Source organism: Panthera tigris, chromosome B1 (genome assembly GCF_018350195.1).
Source record: "Panthera tigris isolate Pti1 chromosome B1, P.tigris_Pti1_mat1.1, whole genome shotgun sequence".
NCBI classification, from domain to species: Eukaryota; Metazoa; Chordata; class Mammalia; order Carnivora; family Felidae; genus Panthera; species Panthera tigris.
Window position 1 is genome coordinate 44388254 of NC_056663.1, and position 16473 is coordinate 44404726.

The 16473-nt window shown below is 41.1% G+C and overlaps 1 protein-coding gene across 2 annotated transcripts in view; it reads left to right on the forward strand.

Annotated features, from left to right (window-relative positions):
• Window positions 1-16473, forward strand: part of NSD3 (nuclear receptor binding SET domain protein 3) — a 110574-nt gene that overhangs the window by 93543 nt on the left and 558 nt on the right. For both annotated transcript variants that reach the window (XM_042983432.1, XM_015544220.2), the window contains exons 17-23: window positions 4393-4595; window positions 5334-5446; window positions 6040-6309; window positions 12010-12126; window positions 14095-14236; window positions 15276-15382; window positions 16166-16370. In XM_042983432.1, the coding sequence (XP_042839366.1) occupies window positions 4393-4595; window positions 5334-5446; window positions 6040-6309; window positions 12010-12126; window positions 14095-14236; window positions 15276-15382; window positions 16166-16370 (1157 nt within the window). The remainder of the gene's footprint in view (window positions 1-4392; window positions 4596-5333; window positions 5447-6039; window positions 6310-12009; window positions 12127-14094; window positions 14237-15275; window positions 15383-16165; window positions 16371-16473) is intronic.

A 16473-nucleotide genomic window follows, 5' to 3' on the forward strand; every position in this document is an offset into this window, starting at 1 on the left:
AGTTTTTCCAGGACAAAAAGGAAGTATTCAATGATTATTCAGACATAGGTTCATAATCTATATACAAACTGCCTAGGAGATAGGTAGAACAACACCGAGCTACTTCCTTAAAAAAAAGAAAGAGAAAAGAAATCTATTTTGATTTGGCTTTTAGAAGCCAATTTGGGAAGGTTGGGTTATTGTTGGATTTTTTTTTTCTTTTAGATTGGTTCTTTGACTTGTTTTTCAGTTTTTCTTTTTTAAGAGGAGACACTAGGCTCCTCCCTTATTTTTGTAAAATGTTTATTCTTTTTGAGAGAGAGAGTGAGTGTATGTGTGGGTGCATGATCAAATGGGAGAGAGACAGAGAATCCCAAGCTGGCTCCATGCCCAGCACAGAGCCCAACCCAGGGCTCAGTCTCACAGACTTCGAGATCATGACCTGAGTTGAATCAAGAGTCGGTTGCTTAACCACCTGAGCCACCCAGGCACCCCTTGTTTTTAAGTTGAAAGTAATTTTACACTAATGAACTATGTACTACTAGATTTTGGAATAAAAGGTCTTATATAGATAGTAGGGAACATGTATTCTTTGTGTCCTAATTCATTTATATTGATTTCTAATAAAATAAAAGAATTTATATCCTGGCCAAAATAGTTTTTACCCCTAAATCTGGCCCATTTCAGTTTCTGCTAGAAGCTTTAAACTGAGTGCAAGAAGAGAGCTCTTTAGAATTTAAAGAGAGAAATTATTTCATGAAGAGCTTTTAGTTCTTAAGAGAATGAAGAAGTATGTGTGATTGCCATTATATTAATAAAACTTTCTTCTTTTAAGAAGCCTGTCTTGGGGTGCCTGGGTGACTCAGTCAGTTGACCGACCGACTTTGGCTCAGGTGATGATCTCATGGTTTGTGAGTTTGAGCCCCGCGTCGGGCTCTGTGCTGACAGCTCAGAGCCTGGAGCCTGCTTTGGACTCTGTCTCCCTTTCTCTCTGCTCCTACCCTGCTCATTCTGTCTCTCTCTGTCTCAGAAATAAATAAACAATAAAAAAAAAAAAAAAAAAAAAAAAAAAAAAAAGAAGCCTGTCTTTGGGGCGCCTAGGTGGCTCAGTTGGTTGAGCATCTGACTCTTGATTCTGGCTCAGGTCATAGTCCCAGGGTCATGGAATGGAGCCCTGCCTCAGGCTCTGTGCTGACAGCACGAAGCCTGCTTGAGATTCTCTCTCTCTCTTCTTCTCTCCTCTCTCCACCCCTCCCCTTGCTCGAGCATGCACATGTGCTCTTTCTCCCCCTCTCAAAATAAATAAACTTAGAAAATAGAAGCCTGTCTTTAACAAGCCTTCATTGAATAGGAATAGTGATATATTTTTAAAAACTCTACATTCTACATTTTGAGACATATGTTTATCATTTACTGAGAAAATAGGTACTGTTCAAGAGAGCACAATAATGGTCCACTTTTCAGAATGCTAAGTAAAATATATTTCTGTAGGATTTCAAACATTGTAATTTTTTTTAGTAAGAGCTATGTCATTTTCTCTGAATTTTAAATATGCTGCTTGCTTACTTACCTATTTAATTTTGTCGGGGGGGGGGGTAGAGTGTGTGTATGTGCACACACTAGCAAGTAGGGTTGGGGCAAAGGGAGAGGGAGAATCTTAAGCAGTCTCCACACCTAGCGCAGAGCCTAACATGGGGCTCAATCTGACAGCAGCGAGATCATAACCTGAGCTGAAATCAAGAGTCAGACGCTTAACCAACTGAGCTACCCAGGAGCCCCTTACCTATTTAACTTTAAAATTTTATTTTAGCTGAGATATAAGGGGCCTTGAGATTGAGACGTGATCCCCCCCACCCACACAAACAATTTTTTTTAACATATGACAGAACCCCCCCCCCAAAAAAAAACTTGGCAGTTGAATACATAAGTAATTTTATACTATATGGCAACAAATACAAAGTTTCAGAAGGCAAATGTCAAACCAAGGGGAAGTATTTTTACTTCTACTTTAATAAGAAAAGACAAATAACCTTACCTAGAACAGGGAGCAAAGAAGAGAAAGAGCCAGGTTGCCAAAGAAGAACAAATAGAAAATAAATATGTAAAAAATGCTGAGCCTCACTAAAAATAAGTATATGTTAAGGACAAAGAGGTTTTTTATTTCATTTTTGTTTTTGTTTTTTTCCAATTAACAGATTGTCAAAGATTTAAGAGTAATAAGTTTTTGGCTAGGGAGGGCAAGGGAAAAGGAGTGCCCCCACAGGGCAGTCTTGCATCACATATTAAATTGTAACAGTGTCTACCTTTTGATTCAGCTCTTCTAAGGAATTTATTTAAGGAAAAAAATTGGACAAACAGGAAAAAATGTATTTATAGGGGTATTCATTAAAGTATTATTGCAAAAATTTGAAATAACCAAAATGCTCAGTCAGTGAGGGATTTCTCAGATAAATTATAGTGTATCCATATCCATAAAGGGGTAATGCTCATCTCTATAGTAACATGAGATGATATCCAGGGTATATAGTTGAATTTAGACAGCATGTGAAAGAGCATATACATTATCTTTCCATGTGTTTATATAGTTAAAAAAAAATGTAGATCTAGATATGTTTTTCACGCCCAGAAAGAAAAACATCAGATGTTAATAGTATAAGGCATAAGATTTTAAAAGGGTGTCATTTAGGGGGCGCCTGAGTGGCTCAGTTGGTTAAGCGTCTGACTTTGGCTCAGGTCATGATCATGCAGTTCATGAGTTCAAGCCCTGTGCTGGATCTGTCCTGACAGCTAGCTCAGAGCCTGGAACCTGTCTTCAGATTCTGTGTCTCCCTCTCTCTCTGTCCCTCCCCTGCTCGTGCGCGCGCGCTCTCTCTCTCTCTCTCTCAAAAATAAGTAAAACATAAAAAAATTTTTAAAGGGAGTAATTTTAAGTTTTTCTGTTACACATTTCTGCATTGTCTTAACTTTTATTTGTTTATTTTTTTTGTTTTAACTTTTAAACACACATTGCTTTTTATAATTAAAAATTTGTATCATTCCAGGGTGGGCAGGAGTGCAAGTTTGACAATTAATAGATAAGACATTCCTGGACAAGAAATAGCTAAAACAGCGTAGGGGCACCTGGGTGGCTCAGTCAGTTAAGTGTCCCACCTTGGCTCAGGTCATGATCTCATGGTTCATGAGTCTGAGCCCCACATCAGGCTCACTGCTGTCAGCACAGAGCCCACTGCAGGTCCTGTCTTCCTCTCTCTCTGCCCCTCCCCAACTTGCACACAGACTGAAAAAGTTTTAAGTTTTTGTATGTTTACTGTTCATACTGATTATTCTATATACTACCAAAACTTACCTCTTCAATTCTTGACTTGCCCAATTGTTAGAAACTGTCATATGTACCTCACAGATGATTTCCATTTAGTGATCGCTATGCTATTCAGCCATTGCCTGTTTTCATTCAGTTATGTTTTCATTCTGTGCCACATCCCACATTTGTTATGATGTAGGATGAATTAGATTCTGAAATACACACTGACATAAACCTAGTACATTTGACCAAAAACTATTTACTCTGGTTGATTAGAGGGAAGAAAATGTTCATTTGAATGGAGTGGTCATTCTTCACTATAGCATCAGTTTATTCTCAAATGGTTCCCTTGACTACTAGAAATCAACTTTTATACCTTGAAAGACAATCTTACTACTAAAATTGTCAAATTTGGAGGAACACATAACTTTTCTAGGATTGAAATTGGTTTTGGAATAGTATTGGTAAATTCTAATTCTTAAGATGGGTAATGAGTTGTTATTTTTAGTTGTTATGCTTTATAATTTATATGTTCATGATATTCCTTTGTATCAGGTATTAGTTTTTAAAGGAAAAAAAACTAGATGGGGAGTTTAGGGTCTAGTTGGTTTAGTCTGTGTTCACTATTTCATTAGTTCACTGATCAATATGTTTTTTTTATTAATTTTTTTAATGTTTATTTTTTTAATTTTTTTTTTTCAACGTTTTTTATTTATTTTTGGCACAGAGAGAGACAGAGCATGAACGGGGGAGGGGCAGAGAGAGAGGGAGACACAGAATCGGAAACAGGCTCCAGGCTCTGAGCCATCAGCCCAGAGCCTGACGCGGGGCTCGAACTCACGGACCGCGAGATCGTGACCTGGCTGAAGTCGGACGCTTAGCCGACTGCGCCACCCAGGCGCCCCTTAATGTTTATTTTTGAAAGAGAGCATGTGTGAGCAGGGGAGGGACAGAGGAGGGGGGGGTGGGGCAGGATCCCAAGTGGGCTTTGCACTGACAGCAGAGAGCCCAATGTGAAAGTACAAAACCTTTTTTCTCCCTCATGCCAGCCGTGTAAAGAATGGTATGATTTTTCAATGTCTTGATTGATCTAAAATTGCTTTTGTTTTCAGATGGTGGCCAGCAGAGATCTGCAATCCCAGGTCTGTGCCACTGAACATCCAGGGCCTTAAGCATGACTTGGGGGACTTCCCTGTGTTCTTCTTTGGTTCTCATGACTACTATTGGGTACACCAGGGCAGAGTGTTCCCTTATGTTGAAGGAGACAAAAGTTTTGCTGAGGGACAGACTAGTATTAACAAGACCTTCAAAAAAGGTAAGTTGGATGATGTTTACAGTGGCTCAAAACCAAGACTCAGCGGTTGATTTCTCTGTGTCTCCTCACTTGCACTTGACATGTTTCTGGTATTAGAGGACTTTCACCAGGTGTTACAATCCAGCATCCAGAAGTATCCAATCACATTAGAGCACATCTTATCCAGTTAGAAAAATACATTTCAGTATGGTAGACTCTGCCGTCTGTATGAAAAGAGTATCTTCAGTGATCTTTCTACAAACATAGAGATTATTTTGGAAATAGTCTTCTTAATCCAGTGAGGCACCTTTGCCACAGAAGAGTAGTAAAAGCTTCCCATGAAGAGCCTTATAAGTGTTTTTGCAACAAGTTTCCGGGAAGTTTGACTTTCTGGGTAAGAGTAAAAGGAATGTAAATCTAGTACAAGATAAAAAGCTGGGTTTTTTTGGTTGGTTGGCTATTTTTTTGCTTTACTTGGAAGCCTCTGATTATTGAAGTAGGACCTCTTCTCTAAGGCAATGGCTTACGCAGAGCACGGTGTTCAGCTATAATCGAGTTATGTCCTATTTCAGTGTTCTCCTATCCTGGTGGAAAATGGTTATTTCCAGAATAATTTTAAAAAGAACACCCCAGGCCAGATTCAGGGCATTGGGAAGTCAATGTAAAACTGCTCTCCTAACAGTCTTTTTTTTTTTGTTTTTTTGTGTGTGGTTTTTTTTGTTGTTGTTATTTATATACTTTGTTTTGTCCTATTGGCAGCACTGGAAGAAGCTGCAAAACGTTTCCAGGAATTGAAAGCACAAAGAGAAAGCAAAGAAGCACTTGAGATTGAAAAAAACTCAAGAAAACCCCCTCCTTACAAACACATCAAAGTGAGTCGTTACCCATGAAACATTGGTATTTGACAGGCAAGAGGAAATGCATCGCCCTCTTAGTAATTAGAAGGCCCTTTTTGACTTACGAAGACTTTTACTGATTATCACCCAGTCTTCTGTAAAGCAAACTGAGAGCTTTTGTTGGAAGCATAAAATGGGAGCCATAGCCACTGTGCTGTGAGGAAGAGTCTTTGATAAGCCCTCTCACACCTACGAGCAGCATGTTCCCTGTGAAACCTTGTTCTTGCCCTACCAGGCTGTCCTGCAGCAAGTGAGAGGATAGGTATTTAGCTCCTTTACAAATTCTAGAAAGCCCACAGTTGCTTTTAGTTATAAATGCCCATTAATTTAGTAGAAGAAATACACATGATAAATAAGTGAGAATTCACATCAGATTTTGATATTTGTGTCTAGTATGAAGAGGCCATTTTATTCTTAGCTTGTTCTTAAGTTATTCAGGGGGAAATTGAAATCAAGATATATAAAGAGCCTTTCTCAGAATCACACCACTATAGCAAAGCCAAGAATTTCATGGATGTGTGAGGTTCCTGTTCACATTCCTCCCTCTCATTCGTGACTTGGTTTTCCAGGCTAACAAAGTAATAGGAAAGGTGCAGATCCATGTTGCAGACCTGTCAGAGATCCCCCGCTGTAACTGCAAGCCTGCTGATGAGAACCCGTGCGGCCTGGAGTCGGAGTGCCTAAACAGGATGCTGCAGTACGAGTGCCACCCGCAGGTGTGCCCGGCTGGAGAGCGGTGCCAGAACCAGTGCTTTACAAAGAGGCTCTACCCTGATGCAGAAATCATCAAAACAGAACGGAGAGGCTGGGGCCTCAGGACCAAAAGGAGCATTAAGAAGGTAGCCTGGGACAGAGGCCATGGGGGCGGTGGGACAGACCAGGGCTGTGCCTCTCAGAAGATGCTTCATCTCCTCCTAGGGGTGAAATACATAGGGATTTTTGGCAAAATTTTGAAACTTCCCAAGTTGAAAGCTTGGCACTTCTTGAGCAGAGGAGAAGTGGTAGGAAGAGGTAGTAATAAAATGCACATAAACTTTGGATGTCCTATGGTCAGTCATAAAAAGGAGAAGGGACATTGGTCATTTCCTTTTTTTTTTTTTTTTTAATCTGGTTTTAATTGACTGTCTTTATACATTTTTTTTTTTACATTTATTTTTGAGAGACAAAGCACACGTTGGGGAGGGGCAGAGAGAGGGGGGGAAGACACAGAATCCGAAGCAGGCTACAGGCTCTGAGCTGTCAGCACAGAGCCCAACGTGGGGCTCAAACTCACAAACTGTGAGATCATGACCTGAGCCGAAGCCGGAGGTTTAACTGACTGAGCCACCCAGGTGCCCCTCCTTTTTTATTTTATTTATTTTTTTTAAAGCTTATTTATTTTGAGAGAGAGAGAGAGAGCACAAGCGAGGGAGGGACAGAAAGAGAATCCCAGGAAGGTTCCACGCTCAGCATCAAGCCTGACACAGAGCTGGATCTCATAACCATGAGATCACAACTTGAGCCAAGATCAAGAGCCGGACTGAGCCACCTAGGCGCCCCCATTGGTCATTTTCTATTTGAAATATTTTTGACTTGTTAAGCAAAAGAGATGTAAAAGGCTTAGTAAAGGCAAAAGAGTATGAAGGTCAACATACTGGGATGGAAACTAGCAAACCCAAGCTTTGCACCAATGTCACAATTCCTTGGCTGTGAGGATGTGGCCAAGTCACTAACCTCCTTGAGCCTCAGTTTCCTCCACTCTCAAGCGGATGTATCATAACCCTTGCCCTACACTCTTAAAAGGGTTGTTGCCAGTCTCAAATTAGAGTATATGTGCAAAAGCAACTGGCAAAGGTTGAGATCTTTAACACTTACAAATTGCCTTCATTCTTGGGGCCCCTGGGCGGCTCATTCAGTGAAGTGTCTGACTCTTGATTTCAGCTCAGGACATGATCTCACGGTTTGGCTCGTGGGTTTGAGCCCTGAGTTGGGCTCCACACTGACAGTGCAGAACGTGTTTGGGATTCTTTCTGTCTCCTGCTCTCTCTGCCCCTTCCCCACTCGTGCACGCTTGCTTGCTTGCTCTCTCTGTCTCAAAATAAATAAACTTTAAAAAAAAAGGGGCGCCTGGGTGGCTCAGTCGGTTGAGCGTCCGACTTCGGCTCAGGTCATGATCTCACGGTCCGTGGGTTCGAGCCCCGCGTCGGGCTCTGTGCTGACAGCTCAGAGCCTGGAGCCTGTTTCGGATTCTGTGTCTCCCTCTCTCTGTGACCCTCCCCCGTTCATGCTCTGTCTCTCTCTGTCTCAAAAATAAATAAACGTTAAAAAAAAAAATTAAAAAAAAAATAAATTATCTTCATTCTTACACTTTGAGGCGCTTTTTCCAAGCAGTCTCTTTGAAGAAAAATTTTTAAATGCAAATAACTCAAGAATGAAAATCACCAGCAAATCCTAGTGTTCAAACAGTGGCTCTCAAACTTCAGAGATCCCAGGAATCTCCTGGGATCCTTGTTGAAAACAATGTCCTACTGAACTATCTAGGGACAAGCCTGAATAGTGTGCGGTTTCAAATGAGGCCCCCTTTCGGCCCTCTCTTCCACCCCCCCACCCCTCCACTCCCCGCCGCTTGCCCAGGGCCAGTAGCGAACTAGCAAGAGTGCAGAGACTCTCAGTGAGAGAAGGTGGACATAGTGGGAATTAAAATTACTCTTGACATTTTTCTACCTGTAAAAAAAAGAAAAATCATCTTTGTGGTTAAAAAGTACTGTAGGAAAGAGAAACAATACAAAAAAGATTAATAAAGAGTGAAATTCCTTCATCCCTTCAATTCCTGGTCTCCTCACCAGAGATGACCATTGTTAATAGGTTGTCATGTAGCCTTTTATGTATACAAATACATAGTCCTATATCCTATACTTATAGAATCTTTAAAAACAAATATACCTATTATTTTATCCCACTTAATATATCATAAACATCCCTTTATGACAACCCATATAGATTTCTGCTCATTCTTTCTTTTTTTTGCTCATTCTTTTTTTTTTTTTTTTTTTAATTTTTTTTTTTCAACGTTTATTTATTTTTGGGACAGAGAGAGACAGAGCATGAACGGGGGAGGGGCAGAGAGAGAGGGAGACACAGAATCGGAAACAGGCTCCAGGCTCTGAGCCATCAGCCCAGAGCCTGACGCGGGGCTCGAACTCACGGACCGCGAGATCGTGACCTGGCTGAAGTCGGACGCTTAACCGACTGCGCCACCCAGGCGCCCCTGCTCATTCTTTTTTAACTAAACTCCCATTGTATTCTATAGTAAAATGTACCATAACTTATAACCTATCTTCTAATAAACTTTATATAATTTATTTAATTCTGTAGTGAACATTCTTGATTTTCTGTCTTCATGCACCCATTTCTATAGATTAGATCACTTGAAGCGAAACTCATTCATGAAGCACATGTTTGTGAAGCTGCTTCTATGTGCCAGGTACTACTCTAGGCATTTGGAAAAACAGTAGTGAACAACATACCTTTGTGGGTCTGCTAGAGACAGGTAATAAACAGATATGTAATGCTAGGTACCACTAAAATGCTGCAAAGAAAAATAATACTGTCAAAGGGGATGGCTGGTGACAGGAGTTGTTATTTTAAATTGCTTGGTTAAGGAAGGCTGAGGAATGCCATTTGACCTGAACAATGACGAAAAAAGCCATGCATTTCAGGCTGAAGAAAGAGCAAAGACAGGAGCCTTAGCATGCTCCAGGCACAGCAGGAGAGCTAGTGCATCTGGAGAAGAGTGAGGAGGAGAGAGGTGAGAGGCAGGAGATAGCAGAGAAGGTAGGCTGGGGCCAGATCTTATGGGAACTTAGAGACCATAGGAGGGAGACTTCTGGAAGTTGTTAGTGGGAAGTGACTTGATCTGACTGGATGTATTCATTTTCTATTGCTGCCTGACAATAATACTACAAACTTGGGAACTTATGATGTTACACACACTTTATTTTCTCACCGTTTCTAGGGGTCAGGAGTTGGGCAATGCTTGGCTGGGTCCTCTGCTTAGGGTCTCACAAGGTTTCAGTCAAGATGCTTCTTGGACTGGATTTCTCATTCTTGTGCCCCAACTAGAGAAGGATATACTTTCCTGCTTGCATGGCTATTGGCAGAATTCTGCTCTTTGCAGCTATAGGTCTGAGAGCTTCAGGTGGTTTTTGTTTGGGGTTGTTGTTCTTGTTGTTTTGCTGCTATTAGCCTCTAGAGGCTGCCCACAATTCCTTGCCACATGGAGTTCCCCAACTTGGCTATTTGCTTCCTCACAGCCAACAAGGGAGAGACACTCCGGCAAGATGGATGCTAAAGTCTTGATGTAACAGACTCCCAGAATCACATACATTCTGTCATCTTTGCCGTATTCTATTGGTTAGAAGCAAGTCGCAGGTCCTACTCACTCAAGGAGAGAGAATCACACCACGGCATGAGCGCTGGGAGACAGGCATCTTGGGGGCTGCCTTAAGTATCCGTGTGCCACCCTTGTGTTTCCAAAAATTAACTCTGGCTATAGTCTGTGGAATTTATGATCATGGGGAAGGGCTAACAAAAAGGAGACCATTGTTGTCCAGGAGAGAAATGATGGTGGCATATGGACTACCAGGGTTGTAGCTGAGCCAGAGAGAAGTGGGTACATTGCTGATATTTTGAAGGCGGAGCCAACAGGATTCACTGATCATTAAATATATGGATTGGATTGCTTGGCCAAAGGTCATTGACATTTAAAATGTCATTAGAATGCAAAAATTTTTTTTAAGTTTTTTTTTTTTTTTTAAATAATCTCTACACCCGGCGTGAGGCTTAAACTCATGACCCCAAGATCAAGAGTCACATGCTCTTCTGACTGAACCAGCCAGGTGCTCCTAGAATGCAAAATTTTTGGTGGTACTTTTAAGCCATGCATATCACATACATAAATTTTGCCTATGACTTCAGGGGAGGTGTAGGGGCTATCCTGAAATTTATCCAGTTTAATATCATGTTAACGTCTTTTATTAATTTTTTAATGTTTATTTATTTATTTTTGAGGGTGGGGGGAGGAGGGGCAGAGAGAGGGAGACAGAGGATCCCAAGCAGGCTCTACACTGAAAGCGAAGAGCCCGATGTGGGGTTTGAACTCATGAACTGTGAGAACATGCCCTGAGCTAAATAAAGTCAGACGCTTAACCAACTGGGGCACCCAGGCGCTCCTAACATCTTTTAACAGTAGTTGCATTTATTTTAAAATGTATTCTAATTTATTAAATTGATATAATCAAGAGAAAAGAAAATACAGTCAGGATTATTCTGTCCAATAGCACTTGAGGAATTGCTAATGTAAGACAATTGCTCTTTTACAAAATAGTTGGAAGTATATATTCCTGAAAAGCAAAATCATAAAGACTTAGTAGCATCATGGAAAAGATTTTTGGTACATTGAGGGACAAAGGCCAAATATGGAATTTGATTGTACACAGCCAGCCTTCTTCCTTTCGCACATAACAGATCCTTGCAAATGTGGGCCAGAGCCAAACAAGGGACTTCCTGTAACAAGGTGATTTCTTTCTTCAAAATTAAGAAAATATATATTAAATACTGAATTACAGCTTACCTTTTTGCCATAGTCTTTGAGGACAGATTTCTAGCTCTATTAAAGTTCTTGTTTTGTTATTTTTATTCATAATTTAATTCATAGTTAATGGGTATTTTTTGAGTTGTTTTTTGTTTTTTTAAAGGTTTTATATTTTTAAATAACCTCTACATCCAACATGAGGCTCAAACTCACAAAAAAATAAAAGTACCACTACATTTTTGCCAATAAATTTGAAAATTTATATGAATGGATTCTTAGAAAAGCATAATCATCACCACTCCCACAAAAATAAATTAAAAAATATGAATAGTTCTATAAACTATTAAAGAAATTGAAACTATCATTAAAAACCTTCCAACAGGGGCACCTGGGTGGCTCAGTCAGTTAAGCATCCTGCTTCAGCTCAGTTCATGATCTCAGGGTTTGTAGGTTTGAGCCCCGTGTTGGGCTCTGTACTGACAGCTCAGAGCCTGGAGCCTGCTTTGGATTCTGTGTCTCCCTCTCTCTTGCTCTGTCTCTCAAAAATAAACATTAAAAAAAAAAAAAAGACGTTCCAAAAAAGAAAACTTTAAGCTCAGATGGTTCCACTGGTCAATCTGCCAAACATCTAAAGTTAGAAATAATGTCAATTAGAATAGAATAGAATAGAATTGAATAGAAAGAAGGAACAAGACAGATGTGGTAAAAAATCTATGCAACAAAGATGATAAGGGATTATGTTTTGTTGCAAAGAGTTCACATATGGAGAAAATATATGCAACATATGAACAAAGGTGCCACCTGCATGCCAATGAATGACAACCACCATTTGTCTCTAGGTTAAAGTTGTACTTCCAGCAGTCTTTCTGGTTAATTCTCTTGGATTACATTACACATACAGTGTTAAAGAATGCTTTCAAATATAACACACTGGTTTTACACTTATGTGTTACGTGCTTCTCTACAGGGTGAATTTGTAAATGAATATGTCGGTGAATTAATTGATGAAGAAGAGTGCAGATTGCGAATCAAGCGAGCCCACGAGAACAGTGTAACTAATTTTTATATGTTAACTGTTACCAAGGTAAAATTGCTTTTTTTTGTAAAAAAGGATTCTTGGTTTTTGTTTCATGGTCTTAGGTTGAACTCCATTTCCTCTAACTTGATTTTTTTTTCCAGGAGAGTTAGAATGGTTTGAAGTAGCCAGTGTGCTACCAGCCACAGTGTGCTTCTTAACACCACAGTGCACCGTGGCTGGTTGGTGAAGCTTTGCATGTGGCATGTGAGGTGGCCCTGTGAGTGGAGAGACAGCCAGGACAGGGCAGACATGGTCACGGAAGAACCTGGCCCTCAGTTTCTCCATTACTGATAGAGACCATCAGCTCTGCCATGCAGAGTTCTAAAGCACCATTAAAGTTCTGATTTAGCAAAAATTCTAACTCTGAATTGTTCTGTATACTGAAACTTCATGTCTAAGTTAGGACAAATGAATGAAGCCATAAGCAGGATGACAAAACTGCTAGTTTAATCCATGAGATTGTAAGCCACCTTTGCTGTGCGTTCTGTCTGTATCTCACCTCACTTCTGCAGCAGCCCTCTGCCATGCAGGGGACAAGAAACTGAGGTCCAGCCATGACAAGTGATCTGTTGAGTGCAGAGCAAAGACTAGTACCCATCTTTCTGGTGTTCCAGGCTATCCCTGAAACTGAGGGAATACCATTAAAAGTAAGAACTAGAAATCACTTAAAAGCTTATTCTCTCAGTGCCTGGGTGGCTCAGTCGGTTGAGCATCTGACTTCAGCTCAGGTCATGATCTCACTGTTTGAGCCCCGCATCTGGCTCTGTGCTGACAGCTCAGAGCCTGGAGCCTGCTTCAGATTCTGTGTCTCCCTAATCTCTCTGCCCCTCCCCACTCGCACTCTCTCTGTCTCTCTCTCAAAAATAAATAAATATTTAAAAAATTTAAAAAAAAAAAAAAAACAAACTTATTCTAGGAGCGCCTGGGTGACTCAGTCGGTTAAGTGTCTGACTTTTGGTTTCAGCTCAGGTCATGATCCCATGGTTCATGAGTTCAAGCCCCACGTCAGGCTCTGCACAGACAGTGCAAAGCCTGCTTGGGATTCTCTCTCTCCCTCCACCATTCATACTGTCTCTCTCAAAATAAATAAACTTTAAAAACAAAAAAGCTTATTTTAGCTGATATGTCATTGTTTAACAGTTTTACAACTTTCATGATTATAACTTTCATAAACATAAAATACCAATTATTTCTGATTACTGAGTAAGCCCTTCACATCCTCCCCTCACTGGCAGGGACCCTCCAGCCATCTTGACAATGCTGGGGAGGCCCCATCCTCCAGAGCTTATCCAGATTATCAGAGTTTGAATTCAAGGACCAGATTGTTGAGCTTTTGACTGTATTCTGAACATCAGTGTAAGTGAAACAGAAGGAACAGATGACTACTAAAGAGTATATCCCACACGACAGCCCTTCCATTGATCAAATCCCAAAGTCTTCATTCAGAGACCAAGTCTTTCATTTTTCCTCCTTCCCTGTCCGTGGCCTACACTCTTCTCCATTTGCCCCCATGGTCGTTTCGCTGCTTGAGCAGAGCAGGAAAGGAGGGCTGACAGCAGAAAACCATAGCTTCCACCCCACGCGGCTCACCGATCTCTGTGCTCTGGCATCGCAGAATGCCCTTCCTCAGCCTGTGGCCAACTGATCTTCCACATAGCATTATTCTGTGGTCTATGTCTAGAAACAGACTGAAGGAAGGAAGGAAGGAAGGAAGAAAGGAAAGGAGGAAAGAAGGAAAGAAAAGCTAAATTCCACTTTATCTTAAATGCTTTGACTTGAAGGTCATCAAATAAAGTCAAGAACTTAGTCAACGGCTCAGAGAGCACATGATGTCAGATTGTCAGCCGTCAGACATCAGCTGGTAGCAAAAAGCTGCTCCCTGTGGCTCTTGACTAAGTTGGCTATTTCTGAGAGAGACTTGTACTTAGCTTTATTTTATGTTAAAGGCACCTTTCATTTCTTTTCTTTCTGAAGGACCGTATAATTGATGCTGGCCCCAAAGGAAATTATTCTCGCTTTATGAACCACAGTTGTAATCCAAACTGTGAAACACAAAAGTGGACAGTGAATGGAGATGTTCGAGTTGGACTTTTTGCTCTTTGTGATATTCCTGCAGGTAAAAAACCAGCTTGCTCCCCATGCCCTCCTCCCTGGGCAGGACATCCCTCAAGGTTTGAGGCTTAAGGATTTATTCAAATAAGATAGAATTCTATTTAGAATTATTATCTGCCGTTAAGAAGTGAAAATCTGTGTCCTGCAAAAGGGAGTTTAAGCAAGCAGAGAGGATGTCACAGAATTCTCTGGGTCCTTGACCCTAATGAATTACTTCTCCAAGTTCTTGCTGTCTGTGCGATATAACCAGATGCTTAAGCTTTTGTTTTCTTTTTTAAAGTATTAACATACTGTGTTAACTTCAACCTGGTGTCTGTGCTTGGTTGGGGGGGGGGCGGGGGTGTTTGTTTTTTAGTTGGAAGATCGTCTGTTTCAGGGTAGACATAAAAAGCTTCTGAAGCCAGCTGCTGCTTCCATTTTTCCTTACCCATCTAGCATCTTAACAGCAGAACTTAGTTTCTTCTCTGCTGGGTTTGTAGGAAAATGGGTAAGAAGAGAAGAACTGTAGCTAGAAGAGATTAAAGGCATTCCCGACGTTGTGGCCTCTTCAAGACCAGCTAAGAGAAAGCTTGGACCTCCCAGCTCAAATCCCTGGGTCTTTGGTGTAAATAGTAAATCTGCACGGTGAATTCTTTTCTGATCATAATCTAAAGCATTAATCACCAGAGATGGTATGGTCGCCAAGATGCCATGGTCCTATTATTCATTCAGAAATTGGTGTAAATTAGCTTTAGGAAAGCAACTAAACCAGAACCCATTTGTCTTGAGCACAGATTTCAGATTCTTAGTCTCTGTTACATGGATCTTGACCACTTCAATGAAAAGGATATGACAACTTCTGTAGACTATTTTTGCTGTCATCACTGGTGGATGGGGATGTTTTCCTCTATTGTTTTTCCCCATCACTGTCTTGTGTGTGGAACACGGGTGAGGGAAAAGCCTTCATGTCAGAATTATGTCTCTCTTTCATTGTGAGTGTGTGTCCGTGGCAGCATTTCTCTTCCCCATGACTTGAGTATGAATAATTATTTCTATTGTTTTAGGGATGGAGTTAACATTTAATTATAACCTGGATTGTCTGGGCAACGGCAGAACGGAGTGCCACTGTGGAGCAGAGAACTGCAGCGGCTTTCTGGGAGTGCGGCCGAAGGTCAGTCGTGAGGGAAGCAAGCGCCCCAAGCCAGCGGGAAATCAGGAGTGGGGCTGCTCAAGAAGTGTATGACCATCTCAGGAAAATGCTGGCAAATGGGTACCTGGATTAGTTCGAGGGACAGTCGTTGTGGTAACCAGAGTTTAGACTCTCTAACTTTCTAAGTAAGATCTTCGTAAGATCTTAGTAAGCATATCTTAGTAAGATCTGTCAGGTTCTGAAAATGTGTCTGTATTTCTGATTGTTTTTGAAGTTACCAGTATCCTTTTCAAAACTTTTTTTTAAAATTCACGTTCTACTTAAAACCACTGAGTGAGGCGCTTTAAAATGTTTTGTGTTCTGGGGCGCCTGGGTGGCACAGTCGGTTAAGTGTCCAACTTCCGCTCAGGTCATGATCTCGTGGTTTGTGAGTTCGAGCCCCGCATCAGCTGTCAGCTCAGAACCCACTTCAGATCCTCTGTCCCCCTCTCTGTCTGCCCCTCCTCTGCTCGCTCACTGTCTCAAAAATAAACACTAAAAAAAAAATGGTGCGTTCTATGATATGTGAATTATGTCTCAGTATCCTTGCAATTTAAAAAACAAAGCACCTTATTCAAAAGTTGTGAAAATGAAGCCATATTTTCATGTTCATACTGTTATGGGATAAGTCCTCCCAGTGGTTTTTAGGTCATTGAACAACCAAATTTAAAAGAGCTTAAATGAACGTGGGGTTGTGGGAGTTCCTGTTCCGTGTGAAGTTTCACGCACCGTGTTCACTACAACTGTGATCCTTCTCCCTGCCAGCCAACATGTGCGTCAACAACTGAAGAAAAGGCCAAAAATGCTAAATTAAAGCAGAAGAGGCGAAAAATCAAAGCAGAACCAAAGCAGATGCACGAAGATTACTGTTTTCAGTGTGGAGATGGTGGAGAGCTGGTCATGTGTGACAAAAAAGACTGTCCCAAAGCATACCACCTCTTATGCCTTAACCTGACTCAGCCACCGTATGGTAAGCTAAACTCTTGAGACCCTGTCTCTGACATGCGTGTAATGTAAGAGGTACTTCACTGTCCTTCGTGGAGCCGTGGAATGGATGAGGCTGACTAGAACAG